This window comes from Siniperca chuatsi, linkage group LG6, assembly GCF_020085105.1.
Source record: "Siniperca chuatsi isolate FFG_IHB_CAS linkage group LG6, ASM2008510v1, whole genome shotgun sequence".
Taxonomy (NCBI): domain Eukaryota; kingdom Metazoa; phylum Chordata; class Actinopteri; order Centrarchiformes; family Sinipercidae; genus Siniperca; species Siniperca chuatsi.
The window spans coordinates 13688645-13700225 of NC_058047.1; the positions used below are offsets into that span (position 1 = coordinate 13688645).

At 38.7% G+C, this 11581-nt stretch overlaps 2 protein-coding genes and 1 long non-coding RNA gene across 4 annotated transcripts; 2 read left to right on the top strand and 1 right to left on the bottom strand.

Moving 5' to 3' along the window:
* Positions 1-3301: 3301 nt before the first annotated feature.
* dynlt2b (dynein light chain Tctex-type 2B) lies at positions 3302-6521 on the bottom strand. Of its 2 annotated transcripts, none has more exons than XM_044201053.1 (5): positions 6342-6521; positions 5880-6013; positions 5124-5193; positions 4430-4493; positions 3302-4331 (listed from the first exon to the last, which is right to left on the bottom strand). In XM_044201053.1, the coding sequence occupies exons 1-5, from the start codon at positions 6386-6388 to the stop codon at positions 4251-4253; spliced, it is 396 nt and encodes a 131-aa protein (XP_044056988.1). In that variant the 5' UTR covers positions 6389-6521; the 3' UTR covers positions 3302-4250. The 2 variants fall into 2 exon arrangements, with proteins under 2 accessions (XP_044056988.1, XP_044056989.1); XM_044201054.1 differs by having other exon boundaries at positions 3302-4336; positions 6342-6517.
* On the top strand, positions 6521-7731 carry LOC122878346. The gene is made up of 3 exons (XR_006378454.1): positions 6521-6656; positions 6869-6985; positions 7689-7731. It is a non-coding gene; the product is annotated as an uncharacterized LOC122878346 (long non-coding RNA).
* Positions 7732-9177: 1446 nt separating this feature from the next.
* On the top strand, positions 9178-10705 carry LOC122878347 (receptor-transporting protein 3-like). The gene is made up of 2 exons (XM_044201055.1): positions 9178-9470; positions 10053-10705. Exons 1-2 carry the CDS (start codon positions 9325-9327, stop codon positions 10381-10383), a joined length of 477 nt encoding a protein of 158 aa, XP_044056990.1. The 5' UTR covers positions 9178-9324; the 3' UTR covers positions 10384-10705.
* Positions 10706-11581: the final 876 nt, after the last annotated feature.

Below are 11581 nucleotides of genomic sequence, written 5' to 3' on the forward strand. Positions count from 1 at the left end.
GCTTTGCAACCAGAAATAGCAGGGCAAAACCTACTTTGGCATGTAAGTGTAATCACAGTATGAGTCATTAAACTAATTGATTCAGCTAAGCTTGATCACTTCAACTGCTCTCTTCTGTCTCGTTAGTCTTTATAAATAGAAAAGCATCTAGTTTTCCTGCTGGGGGCCGGTTAGCTGAAATTAATGGAAGAGACCCAAGAGTAATTACAAAAACACAGGACTATCTGAAAAAGAAGACAGACATCTCAATTTCACCAACAAATTACAGGAAGAAGAGTTGGTAAACAGTAATTTCAGTGTTGGACTCAGTTATCTTTTAGGCAGATAACTGGCAATAGCAAATACTTTAATTAAAAGGAAAGTGTTGTGTGAAAATAATAATTATTATTATTAAAGCTCAGGTTGGATGGTGTAGTCCCTCATTCGTCCAGGAGTGTTCTATCGTAGAAAAGGTTTCATCTGGACACTGTTTTCAGAAGCAAGACGTTCCAGCTCCCATCCGGAAGTCATTCTCAATTGTGAAAAAATGGGACGGGAACTAGAAATTTAAGCTACTCTGTGTTACATAAGCCCTGCCCTCAGGAAGGAATCTACCTAAGTATCTGTTAATAGCTAGTTTCACCTGAAACTGACCTAATTGTTTCCAAGATGGCCCAGTAATCAGTAATCAGGCCTATTGTTTTCTGGCTGCACCTCCCTCATCACTGTTAAGTACCTGATTAGCATATGATTGGCGTGGCCAAGGTGATAATACACTCTGATAGACTTTGGGCAGATTGAATCTCAGACCACCATTTCTGTTCAAAGAGCGGTTCTCTTTTTTCACAAAAATGGCTTCCTTGACACCCCGTTCAAACCAACTCTTCTCTCTACTTAGAATCTTCACCTCGCTGTCTTCAAATGTGTGGTTTGTAGCTTTTAGATGCAAATGCACGGCGCTCTGTAATCCTGAGTTAGCGTGTCGTCTGTGCTGATAAAGTCTTTTGTGAAGTGGCTGTTTGGTCTCACCTATGTACCGTTCTTTGCAGTTTTCCTCACTGCACTGAATGGAGTAGACTACATTGCTCTGTTTTAAAGCTCTGTTTTAAAGCTCAGGTTGATAATGTATTTCAAAAGTATATTTGTTGAAATTCTCTTTACATCCCGACAGCCATCAACAAATCAAATTCTCTGGGGAGAAAAAAGAAAAAAATTGGTATCTGTGGCTGTTGCAGACCTGTAATAAGCCTATGAAATGATTGGCTGGCCTACCACTCTGCCCGTGCACTCATTGCGAGTGAAAATGTGTTTTCAGGAAGTGGCTTTGGTGGGAGGCCTGAAGGGCTTTTTTTTCAGTTGGATACTTTCAAAATCTAGCTGCCTCTTGATAGTTACTCCAGTGTTACCTACCCTAGCTTTAAGGTATATAGTCTTTGAGGAGTTATAAATCTGTAGTGAAATGAGCAAAAGCAGGCAAACCTACGACAGACTGCAATAGACTGATGCACGTCTTAATATCTTCTTAATGGAACAAAGACTCTCAACATCACCACCTCAAACACACGACTTTCACCCAGGAGACCCCTGTTTGTGTCCCGTGTACAACCAACCATCATTACAACCAATCTGTGTAAATGTGGACCTACTTAGAGTGGAATCTGATGGAATAAATTGATGGTAGTCATGTAAAATAAATAGGATAAAGAGTATAATGGTACCAATTATGGTGAAAGCCTCAGTGGGCCGAAAGTCAATGAATTAATTTTAATCCTCAAGTAAAAGTAGCTTAAATACATTTACACTGAGAGCCAGAGTGGTGCCTCTGTGGCAGTGCTTTGACAGCTCTCATTTCAGCCTGTACAAACAGTTTAAACAGTTTAAAATGCAAACCTCCCTATCATGTTGTTGCTGTTTGTTTTAGACTGAGTATCTGATTTCATGTTGGCTTGGCTAGGCATTACAGTTGCAGTAATTTTTAACAAAGAGTTTCAGGCATGTCTCCTGAGTCCTGTCAAATGGGTACAAGATATTTCATGCAAAACATGTACTGACACATCAGACAACAGGTCATGCTGCTGCTGTCTTTATGAAGCCATCATCACTTGTGGGTGTTGCACAGCAGACAGTAAGTGTGTTTGCATCTACCAGTTTTTATGTGCTTTTTCAATTTGCACATATTTCAGAAAAAAAGTCGAAATAACGTACAGTTTTTGTTTTAAAAACAAAAAGCAAAAAGTGTGATGGAAACAGATTCAGAGAAGGCAGAGGAACAAAAGGAAGGTCCCAAGATAGATTTTTGAGAGTCTTGGGAGGAAGCTGCTTCCTCCATCATGACCACTCTTCCAGAGTGAGCCAGCTACAGTACAGTAGCAACACAGCAACCCCTTGATTGCCATAATTCAAGAAGGCTCCAGGAGGAGGGCAACTGAGGGCCAGTCCCTTATGACAGACTGAGGCCCCGATCAGACTCTGGCTCTGATTGAGGATGAGAGGCTGCTCCCAAATAGTAGCTGGACACAGGAAAACGGAGATCCATGTGGGTACATGAGACCCTCAAAAAGAGGAGAAATCACAGGGAGTAATGTTACCCCCAGCTGGTCCAGGAGCTTCGCCTGTGGTAGGTTATGTTTGTTTTAACATCAACGCTATATTTTGAAATGAAAGAACACACTTCAGAGAATACAATTAGGGTATAACTGTGTTCGTTTACTGTCTAATAAAGAACATGTTTGTTTCTAGTTTTGGTTTAATTTGATACAAAGTACAAAGTACATTACTTATTAGTGTACCGTAAAATAAAGTGCAACCTAATCATCTTTGGATACTATTTGGAGACCAACAGCAAATGAACAAAAGCGAACATCTGGAAAATAAGTAATGTCAGTAATGTATTCTCTGAAGTGTGTTCTTTCATTTGGTAGAGGAATTTATTCATCTAAGGTCATAGATGTAACTTTTCCGCAATAAAATGTTATATATTTTGTTGAGTTGTGTGCTTACATTATCCCAAATGTTTCCAACAGTTTTCAAACCCAGAGAAATACGTAATTTTAATCAGCCATGACTGCAGCATTTTCGATGCCAGGCACTTTACGAAGGAAGGCATAAGCCTCCTGGAGCTCTTTAGAAATGACCGCCTTTCTCTTCAGCATGACAGTTAGCTAACCGCTAGCATACTGACAGGTTCTGTCAGAAACAGCCGCAAGTGTCATTGCCTATGACACTTGCCTATGACTCATAAGCTAGCAACAGCCTTGACAACGACACATTGATTGATTGATACACATACAGACAATTCAGTGTTGAATTCAGACGCGTGGTGCATTGTTTATGTTTTTATATTGGGTTAGGTAATAATGATTGGGACAGAACATGATCAACGTCTATGAAAACAAATCTTTGTCAGGAAAAAGAAAAGACTCGGGACACCCAGCTTGAAACTGGGTAAAATCCCGGACAAACTGGGACATCTGATCACCATAGGCTATCAGAGCGCTCCTGCAAAAACGCCTATAATAATTATCATGTCATGATCTTGACAATCAGAGACAAATACTGATCTCTACTGTAGTGCTGTGCTAAGTCCAGCACCTAAAGTGTAGTACAAATACGGATTGTACTGCATTACATTCAGTTGCTTTTACTGTGTTTTTGCAGCTAAAAATACTCACTAGTACTGGATACAACAACTGCTACAGTCCTCCATACCGCTTGTAATGCTTGTGATCACAAGCAATCTACTAATCTAGCAGGTCTGCTAAATACACAAAAAATTTCTGGAAATATTGGTGGAGAAATTTTTAATCTGTTAACCCTTCAAAGTAAACAACTGATCACTTTGCTATTTTACAGATTTATCTTGAAGAAAGAAAGTGGTAAAGTTGACATTTTCACTGATGGATGTGAAAGTCAGCTGCCTTCTCTAGTAAACATAGCATCTCATGAATACACTGAGGATACCCACACTCACCCTGACATCAAACTTCTCAACACCTTTGAGGACATGTTTGGTGACATTTAAGGACTCAAAATTGCCATGTTTTGAGGTAAGACATGATACTTGTCAAAGTATCATTATTTTATTAGCCATAAAAGAGGCTTGAGTCTTTAATAATCATCTTCAGTACAGATATCCATCACTTCTACAATGGATGTCATCGTGTAGATCTCAAGATGCAGCAAATCCATACACAGTAACTTCAGATCAACACACCGTGGACCCGAAATGCTGACGGTGAGCAGTCTCATTTGGATGTTCACCTCACATCTTTTCATCTGAAAGAATTCTCTGTCATCCATCCTCTTGTCTTCAGTAGTAATAGCTTCCAAAAACTGCCACCACACAGAACAAGCTGTCCTACAAAAGGTAAAACACGTTAACTGAAAAAACTGTCTTTGAGAAGTCTGTTTTCCCCCCTCACATCGGATTCAAGAGAACAAAGGCACCTACGTTCATGAAAACATCTTCTGCATAGTTGTCTGTGTCAGAATCCCACAAACACCTTGAAGACATCCTGGTAAAGCACAAGAGAAGACAAGGGATTCATGTTTGAAAGTCTGAACTACTTTCTGTCCAGACCCATTTACATATGAGGTGGGCAGAATATTAGAAACACCTTTCAATATAAAACAATCCAATAAAACACTACCTCAAACTACAGCCACAAAAATTGAAACAGTGTCAATAAAAATCAAACATTGTGGGATTGATTTTCTAAGTTGATGTAAATGTGAAGAGCAGAGCTGAGTCAATATCAGCTACTAGCTACTACTAATGAAATATTGCTAGAATACTGCTATTCTAACAGTAAGCAGTAAGAAAGAGATTCTGGGAAATATATTGTTGTTATTGCATTGCTGGTTGTTTGGCTTGTATTACAGCTTGAGCATCCATAAACTGCACTATACATACATACATCCTCTAATTTGCTGTGTGTTTATCACTGAAGACCTATTAATGAAAGATTGATGGTAAGAAGGGCCAAAGTTATATAATGCCTCTCAGTCTCTGTTCCCTATAAAACAGTCAACAGTGAAACAAATGTTACACCTGCTTTCCCCAGACAATAGAGTATCCTACTAAAATATAGTAGTGTACAAACTGTAACTGCATGTTTGTTTACCAGTACCAAATGATCACTCACTTGACTCCTTGTCCTCGTTGTTCCCCAATGACCACCTGCACGACAAGCTTATATCTGTCAAACCCTGCATCTGTTGAGGAAAAGAAATGAGCTGTAATAGTGTAGTAATCAGTAATTGTGCAAACATTCTGCAGGCACAATAGAGGTGTGGGTACTAACATGCTACATTCACTGTGTAGCATTGACTTAAGTTAAACATTTTACTAGGACGATATTTTACTGTTGACAAAAATGTACTTTTATACCCTTTTATTCAGCTTCATTCTTCTGGCTAAATGTTTTATTCTGTTCACATTGGTTCTGTACTGCCAGCCACAGCAATAAAAAGCAGCAGCTTGTTTCATAAGTGGGAGATCATCTTTAGTCTGTTGCTTTGACAATCGGGAGGATAGTGCATGAAACCTTCTATGCAACATTTCCAAGGTAATCGAATTTACCACAAAAGGACACGTTCAAATAACAATCATATCACTTTTTCACAATATAGTTTTGTTTACGTTTCATTTAATTGGATGAGCATTTTGCTTGCTGTGTATTTAGCCAACATCAGTTTTGTAGCCATTTCACTGGTAACTGGTAACACTTCTGTTTTCTTATTGTTATTCAAATAGGTATCTGGATGATAATTTTTACTTAATAATCAGGAGGGTAGTAATCAGGAGTAATTAATTTGAACAATACTTTAAATTTACAACAGTACTTGGATGCTCTGTCCTTCTGAGTTATAAAACAAGAGAGGCAGAAAGCATCACTCACTCTTCACTTTGTCTTTAATGCAGTCTGCCAGTGAACGGGACAGCTCTGGGACTTCCTCTGGGTCGTACTGCATCCCAGACAGTCGCTCCCTCACAATTTCCCGAATACACTCCTTCACAATGGCTGGCTTAAACCTGAAAGATTGAGCAACAAGGCAGAAAATTAACTTAAATCCGTTTCTACAGGTCACAGACGTCAATTAACAGCCAACTAACGTCACAAAATTGTTGCCAACTACTGTCGTCTGAAAACGTAACCTCGTTATTTGGACTAACCCCAATCTTAACAGTTAATCTTAACATGGCACAATAAGTTTAGCTAGTTAACGTTACACTATAAAACAATACATAGTGGCTAAATTAGTTAGCTTAGCTATACAAACATGTCGTTAGCAATTGAGTCGCTGGCTAAAAGCTAACTTCACCTGCTAGAAATGATATTTAACCACTTAGACCAACTCACTTGTGCTGATGATTAGGTCGTATGAGGTATGTATCTGAACCCTCCATCGCATGTCAATAATATAACGCTAGCCACAACAAGAGAGAGGATATAAAGAAGGCAGACAGTTGCTAACAAGCTAATCTTTACAGAGTTTTATCCGTTACCATAGCGACGTCTTTTCCTAGTTTCCTGTTTCAAAATAAGAGTACGTAAAGGCGTTTATGGTTTCCACCGCTATAGCTTAAATTGAGTCATGTGTGGGGTTTTCTTTTCTTTTTATGTGTTATTATTCCTCCTGCTGAAAAATTCTGTTGAAAGCTCCAGAAAATGCTAGTAAGCCTAAATGGACCCTGAGTTAAGAATTCTGGGTCAAACTACCGTGTCTACGGTCAAGAGTGACCTTTCATGCTTGTGTTTCATTCTGTTTCATCGCTTTTATTTTTATTTAACACTTCATCCTCCAGTTTTTTTAATCCTTCATTTCAATGCTTCAGTGGTGATTTTAGTACTTTAAGTTAGAAGTTTTCTCAATGCTCTTTTCATAGAATTTTCAGTCAACAGGCTATACAAGGTAAATGAGGACAACTGAGCAATCTCTTTGACAACTGAGCAAACTTCTGATGAAGACCGAGAGATGCGGTTGACAGCTCCAGAAAAAGCCAGTAAGTAGAACTTGAAGATTATTTTGTCATACAGAGAAAAATAGATATAAATGATCACGCTACATAAAGTTACATACAGTCACACAAGGAAGTCTTGTACAACCACTCAAGGGCACCTCGGCTTCTCAGATATAAAACTCTTCAACTTACAGAGACGTTGCCTAAACCTTCTACCTCCACTACTTCTACCCAAACCAAATCGCTTCTGTCTCCTCCTGCGCAATATGTATTTCTGTCCTTATCACTGATGTTTGAGAGGAATCAAAATGCCTACTTCTTGTCTTTATTCACACTTTTCTTTCTCTGACAAGGAAAGCTTTTGATGTCATTGTCTTCTAAAATGTCACTATAACCTTGACCATTTCTTTCATTTCACCCCTTCCCTTTACTCCCAAATGGATTGGTGTCAGTCCAGGAATAGTATCCAAAAACGTAACACAGCGGATCCAATTCATTGCTGTCTTCATCATGATTTCTGAACTCCTCTGCTTTCAAGGCCTCTTCAACTGCAGCCAAATCAGAACGTATACCATTTGGCTCCACTTTCCTGAGAAAAGGAGCACAAAAGCGAATTTCAAGAACAACTTAAGACTAGTTTCTGACTTTAATGATCAGTCTCTATAACTTTGATAGCAGCAGGGATAGCACTGTCCTGTCACATTCTCACCATGCAAATCTCCCTTCTTTGCTTGCTTTGTCCAAGATAGGAACGTTGGATTTAAATCACATATAACTAAACAGAAAAGGTAAGGCATTTTCCACACAACACTGTACCAATTAAAATCAAAGGATTTTTTTATTCAATCCATTCTAAGTATTTTATCAGGTATCACATATAGGCCAACTTGAGCTATTTGCATAATAACAAGGTTTTCCTGCACTATCCAAGATCTACAGTAGCTAAATGCGGGGCTGAACCACCTCAGCTAGTCAAACAAAACAAATCCAATGATTCTGTCTAAAATGTAGCCTACATGAAGATGTATTAAAATAATTGAAGTTACTCATTTTAAATTCCAGATCAATTGTGCTTGTGTCAAAAAGCCAGAGGGTTAAACACTGTGTGCTCAGTTTAATTGCTCATCATTTAGAGGATTGCAGGCCAACAGAAGGGGAGGGGAAAGCCTTTACATCTTCCTTTACGTCTGATAATATTGAGGCTGAACATGGTGTGATTCATTAGATTCAGTACTGATCATCATTGGCTACAGGCCCTATAATGTACGAATTGCCAATTCTACCATTAAACCCACAAATGAGGTTAAATGAGCCATTAGACCTTAATGTTTTTTTATTGGTTTGTTACAATGATCTGCTGACTAGCATCTACATGCGTAGTTCACAAAAAGAGATTAAAGGTTTATGAGTTCATGATTTAATGTTAAGCACCATTTACGCTTGTAGTTCCTTCATTAGCTGAATGTGACTCAGGTTAATGTGTAAACAGTGAGGGCTGCCATGATATTGGCATCATATAAGAATGATTTATTGCACAATCAAGCCTGATAAACACTTAATCTTTTGTTTCAAATAATACATTTTCAGACAGAACAGAAGTTAAAGTTGGAACTAAAGTGGAACCATGGACAGGAGAAGGTGGCAGACATTTTTGAGGAGCTACTTCATATCTGTTTCTCTATATGGAAATGATGATGACAGTACATCAGTTACAGTAAAGTAAAGTTAGGCCATCCTCTGTAAAGTTATTTTCTGAAAGTGCCATCTATTTGAATAAAAATATAGTAAATTAGTTTTCATTGCATGGAAGACAGAGAAGAGTATGACGCAGCATACTTCCAGCAGGTGGCAGTGTTGTGTGAATACAACTGGAAAATATTTCAGTTTCAGTTCTCTTGCAGTCCGATTTTATTTCAATTAATCCACACTAAGCACATTTCTTATGTGTGTGATATATTAGTAAATTAATGATAATACCAGTCAATGATAATCGTAAGGCACCCTAACTACCCAAACACACACAAAGTTACATTTTCATTACATGGGCTTTCCCTTCTCCTTATTTCTGTGTCTATATAGGCCATTAGGCAAGTAGACAGTCTAGTGACTAATGTTTCTTATATGCTCAACATCTGCTGTAGTGAAACAAACTTGTCGTTCCCCATCCCATTCATAGTACTAAACTAGACCTGAAACTTAAGGAAACCAGGTTTCAACTTTTAAGTTTCATTTTCCTCAAACTTTCTAGTGGTTTGCTCACAGTCAAAGTCTCTCAACCGAAAGGTTGCTGAATCATTCTGACAAGTTGTTTGTGTACTGTACAGATCAGCTGTCAGAGTTTTGTCTCTTCTTCAGCCACCGGCACCTCTAACACTGACAGGATGGCACAAGAGTGGACACGTATCTTCGAGATTAAAGCAAAGAATCTTAAACAAGGAGACTCCTGGCGTCTGGAGTTTGATGACAGCCTTGTGCCTGACTGCCCAAACCTGGGCTGGGAGCAGTACATCAGGAACACATGTGCATGGTCAGTGTGCTGGACTACGTTTAATGACTGTAGTCATGTGTATATAGAGTATTGTATATGTTAGGTTAATATAAATTATAGTGCATGTGTATGTATATATACTTGTACTACTTAAATTGTGTGGACAAAAATCAATTCACAATTCAATTTGGGGACAAAAACTGGCCCCCTCAAGGTAAACCATTACATTTTAGGGTAAAGACATTTTTTTGGTTAAGGTTAGGGTTAGAAGAAAGATGGACTAGCGTTAGGGTTAGGACTAGGGTCAGGTTAGGGTTAAGGGAATGGATGTAACTTAATGCCATGTCCAGTGTGACAAAAGCTGGGTTATTTTAGAGTTATGCTGAGAAGAAATAATCTCATCATAGGTTTTAGACTGGAAACACTTGAATGGCAGAGAAAGAATTCTGGTTTCATTATGTAATCAGGAAGGAGGTGACGTCAAATGGCTCTGTCTCCTCCCATTTACCTTTTGTACTGGCTTCAGTATAACAACGTTATTTAGTCAATTAGTCATTAATTTGGGTCGGCCAACTGCATTTTGTTAAAGGGCCAGTTCAGACTTTCTTTAACTTTTTCAAGGTTCGACTGCACCGATTGTGGAAGAGGATGGCCTTCTAACCGGGTGATGGTGGTCTTCCACATGCGCCTGATAGACAGGCAGGGCGTTGTGAAGGTGAGGCGCTTCCGTCAGAACTGCAAGATGTGCAACGCAGCTCCAATGGAGATGCCCAACATCACCCCCGAGAACATCGACATCCTCCTGGAGAATCTGGTGGAGAAGATAAGAATGAAATGCTACCATGAAGACCTGGGCAAAGGGAACAGGCCTTTTATAAGCCTGGATGTCAAAAGTCCCCATGAGCCTGCTCATTGTGAGGCCTGTATGCAAGGCATCTGCACAAGGAATTGAGCTTGTCATGTGTTGCTTTTAAGTCAGCCGTTTCTTGTTTTTATTCTTTAAGTTTTTGAGAGTTTTAATGATGTTTAATGCCTAAGCTCATAGCAAAGCATCAAGATGTTCCCAAAAGTCATTCTGTTTCATTGTATTGCTTCCTCTATCATATTTATATAATAATCAAGTGCATGTAAGCTTTCATATTTGTGCTTGTTTGTGGTCAGTTTTCTTTAACATATTAACTTGTTTGTTCAAAAGGATTAAAGAAGCCTTCTTACAGACAGGCATGTAACAGATGAATAAAGCTTATACGAGCAATAAACTAATGTATTTGTGATTTGTAGTGTGGGTATTTTCTGTTTTCAAATAAATTATTTATTTAATGTCTAAATATCGCACTAAATGAAAGAATGAAAGGCCTTTCAATTAATTTTGACACTTAAAGCACATATAAAGGAGTCACTAAGGTAACTGGTCTTTAAACAGTGGAGTACTTCAATGTTTAATATAATATTTTGACATGAGCAGGTGAAAATTTTAGAAAATGGGTATGGGTATATGTTCTATATACAGTAGGTTTCTTCCTTCTTATGCATGGTGTCAGCTAGGTGGCAAAGAGTCAATGGCACACAGAAAGTGCACTAGATTTATGACAGCAGCAATTATGAGCAGTTGAAATAAATACAAGAGCCGCACAGTCAGCACAAGCAGCGATATCAGGAGGATGAAACAGATGAAGAAAAGAGTGCCACCCACACTGTCTCACACTTCGCTAACAGAAGAGAAAAGGCCACGACTGTCGTGGTTCCTCTGTTACTGACAGGAACACCACTGCAATGAATGCCTGACAGCCTCAACATGTCAACAAAGTCAGCAGTGTCCTTCCTAATACTGTAGTTACAATTTCAATGTGGGAGGGTTAAGTTGACTATTTCTGTACATTTGAAGTCAACATTAAGTTATTTAAAGTACCAGATTGTGACAACTTGTTGAATAGCAATTATATTACATTAAGAAAGGTTTGGCTTGCAGAAGGTTTGGGTGTTAAAGCATTTTGTATTGGAGCAGAGTTGTGCAGCCTGTTTAATTTTGATGGACGACATTAACATAAAATGAAAAAAGGTTGGCCGGCAGGAGGTTTGGGGTAACACCAGAGGACACGTTTCTCCCAGGCCATCCACTGTTAATTTGCGTATGACCAACAGGTGTGACA

Bases quoted from the DNA above. Each gene is read 5' to 3' on its own strand.
- dynlt2b (XM_044201053.1), bottom strand. From the start codon at position 6,388: ATGGAGGGTTCAGATACATACCTCATACGACCTAATCATCAGCACAA. The intron at 5,194-5,879 runs GTGAGTGATGCT...TTTCCTCAACAG, and splicing joins CATTAAAGACAAAGTGAAGA to ATGCAGGGTTTGACAGATAT. The intron at 4,494-5,123 runs GTGAGTGATCAT...GTGCTTTACCAG, and splicing joins CAACGAGGACAAGGAGTCAA to GATGTCTTCAAGGTGTTTGT.
- LOC122878347 (XM_044201055.1), top strand. From the start codon at position 9,325: ATGGCACAAGAGTGGACACGTATCTTCGAGATTAAAGCAAAGAATCTT. The intron at 9,471-10,052 runs GTCAGTGTGCTG...AACTTTTTCAAG, and splicing joins ATCAGGAACACATGTGCATG to GTTCGACTGCACCGATTGTG.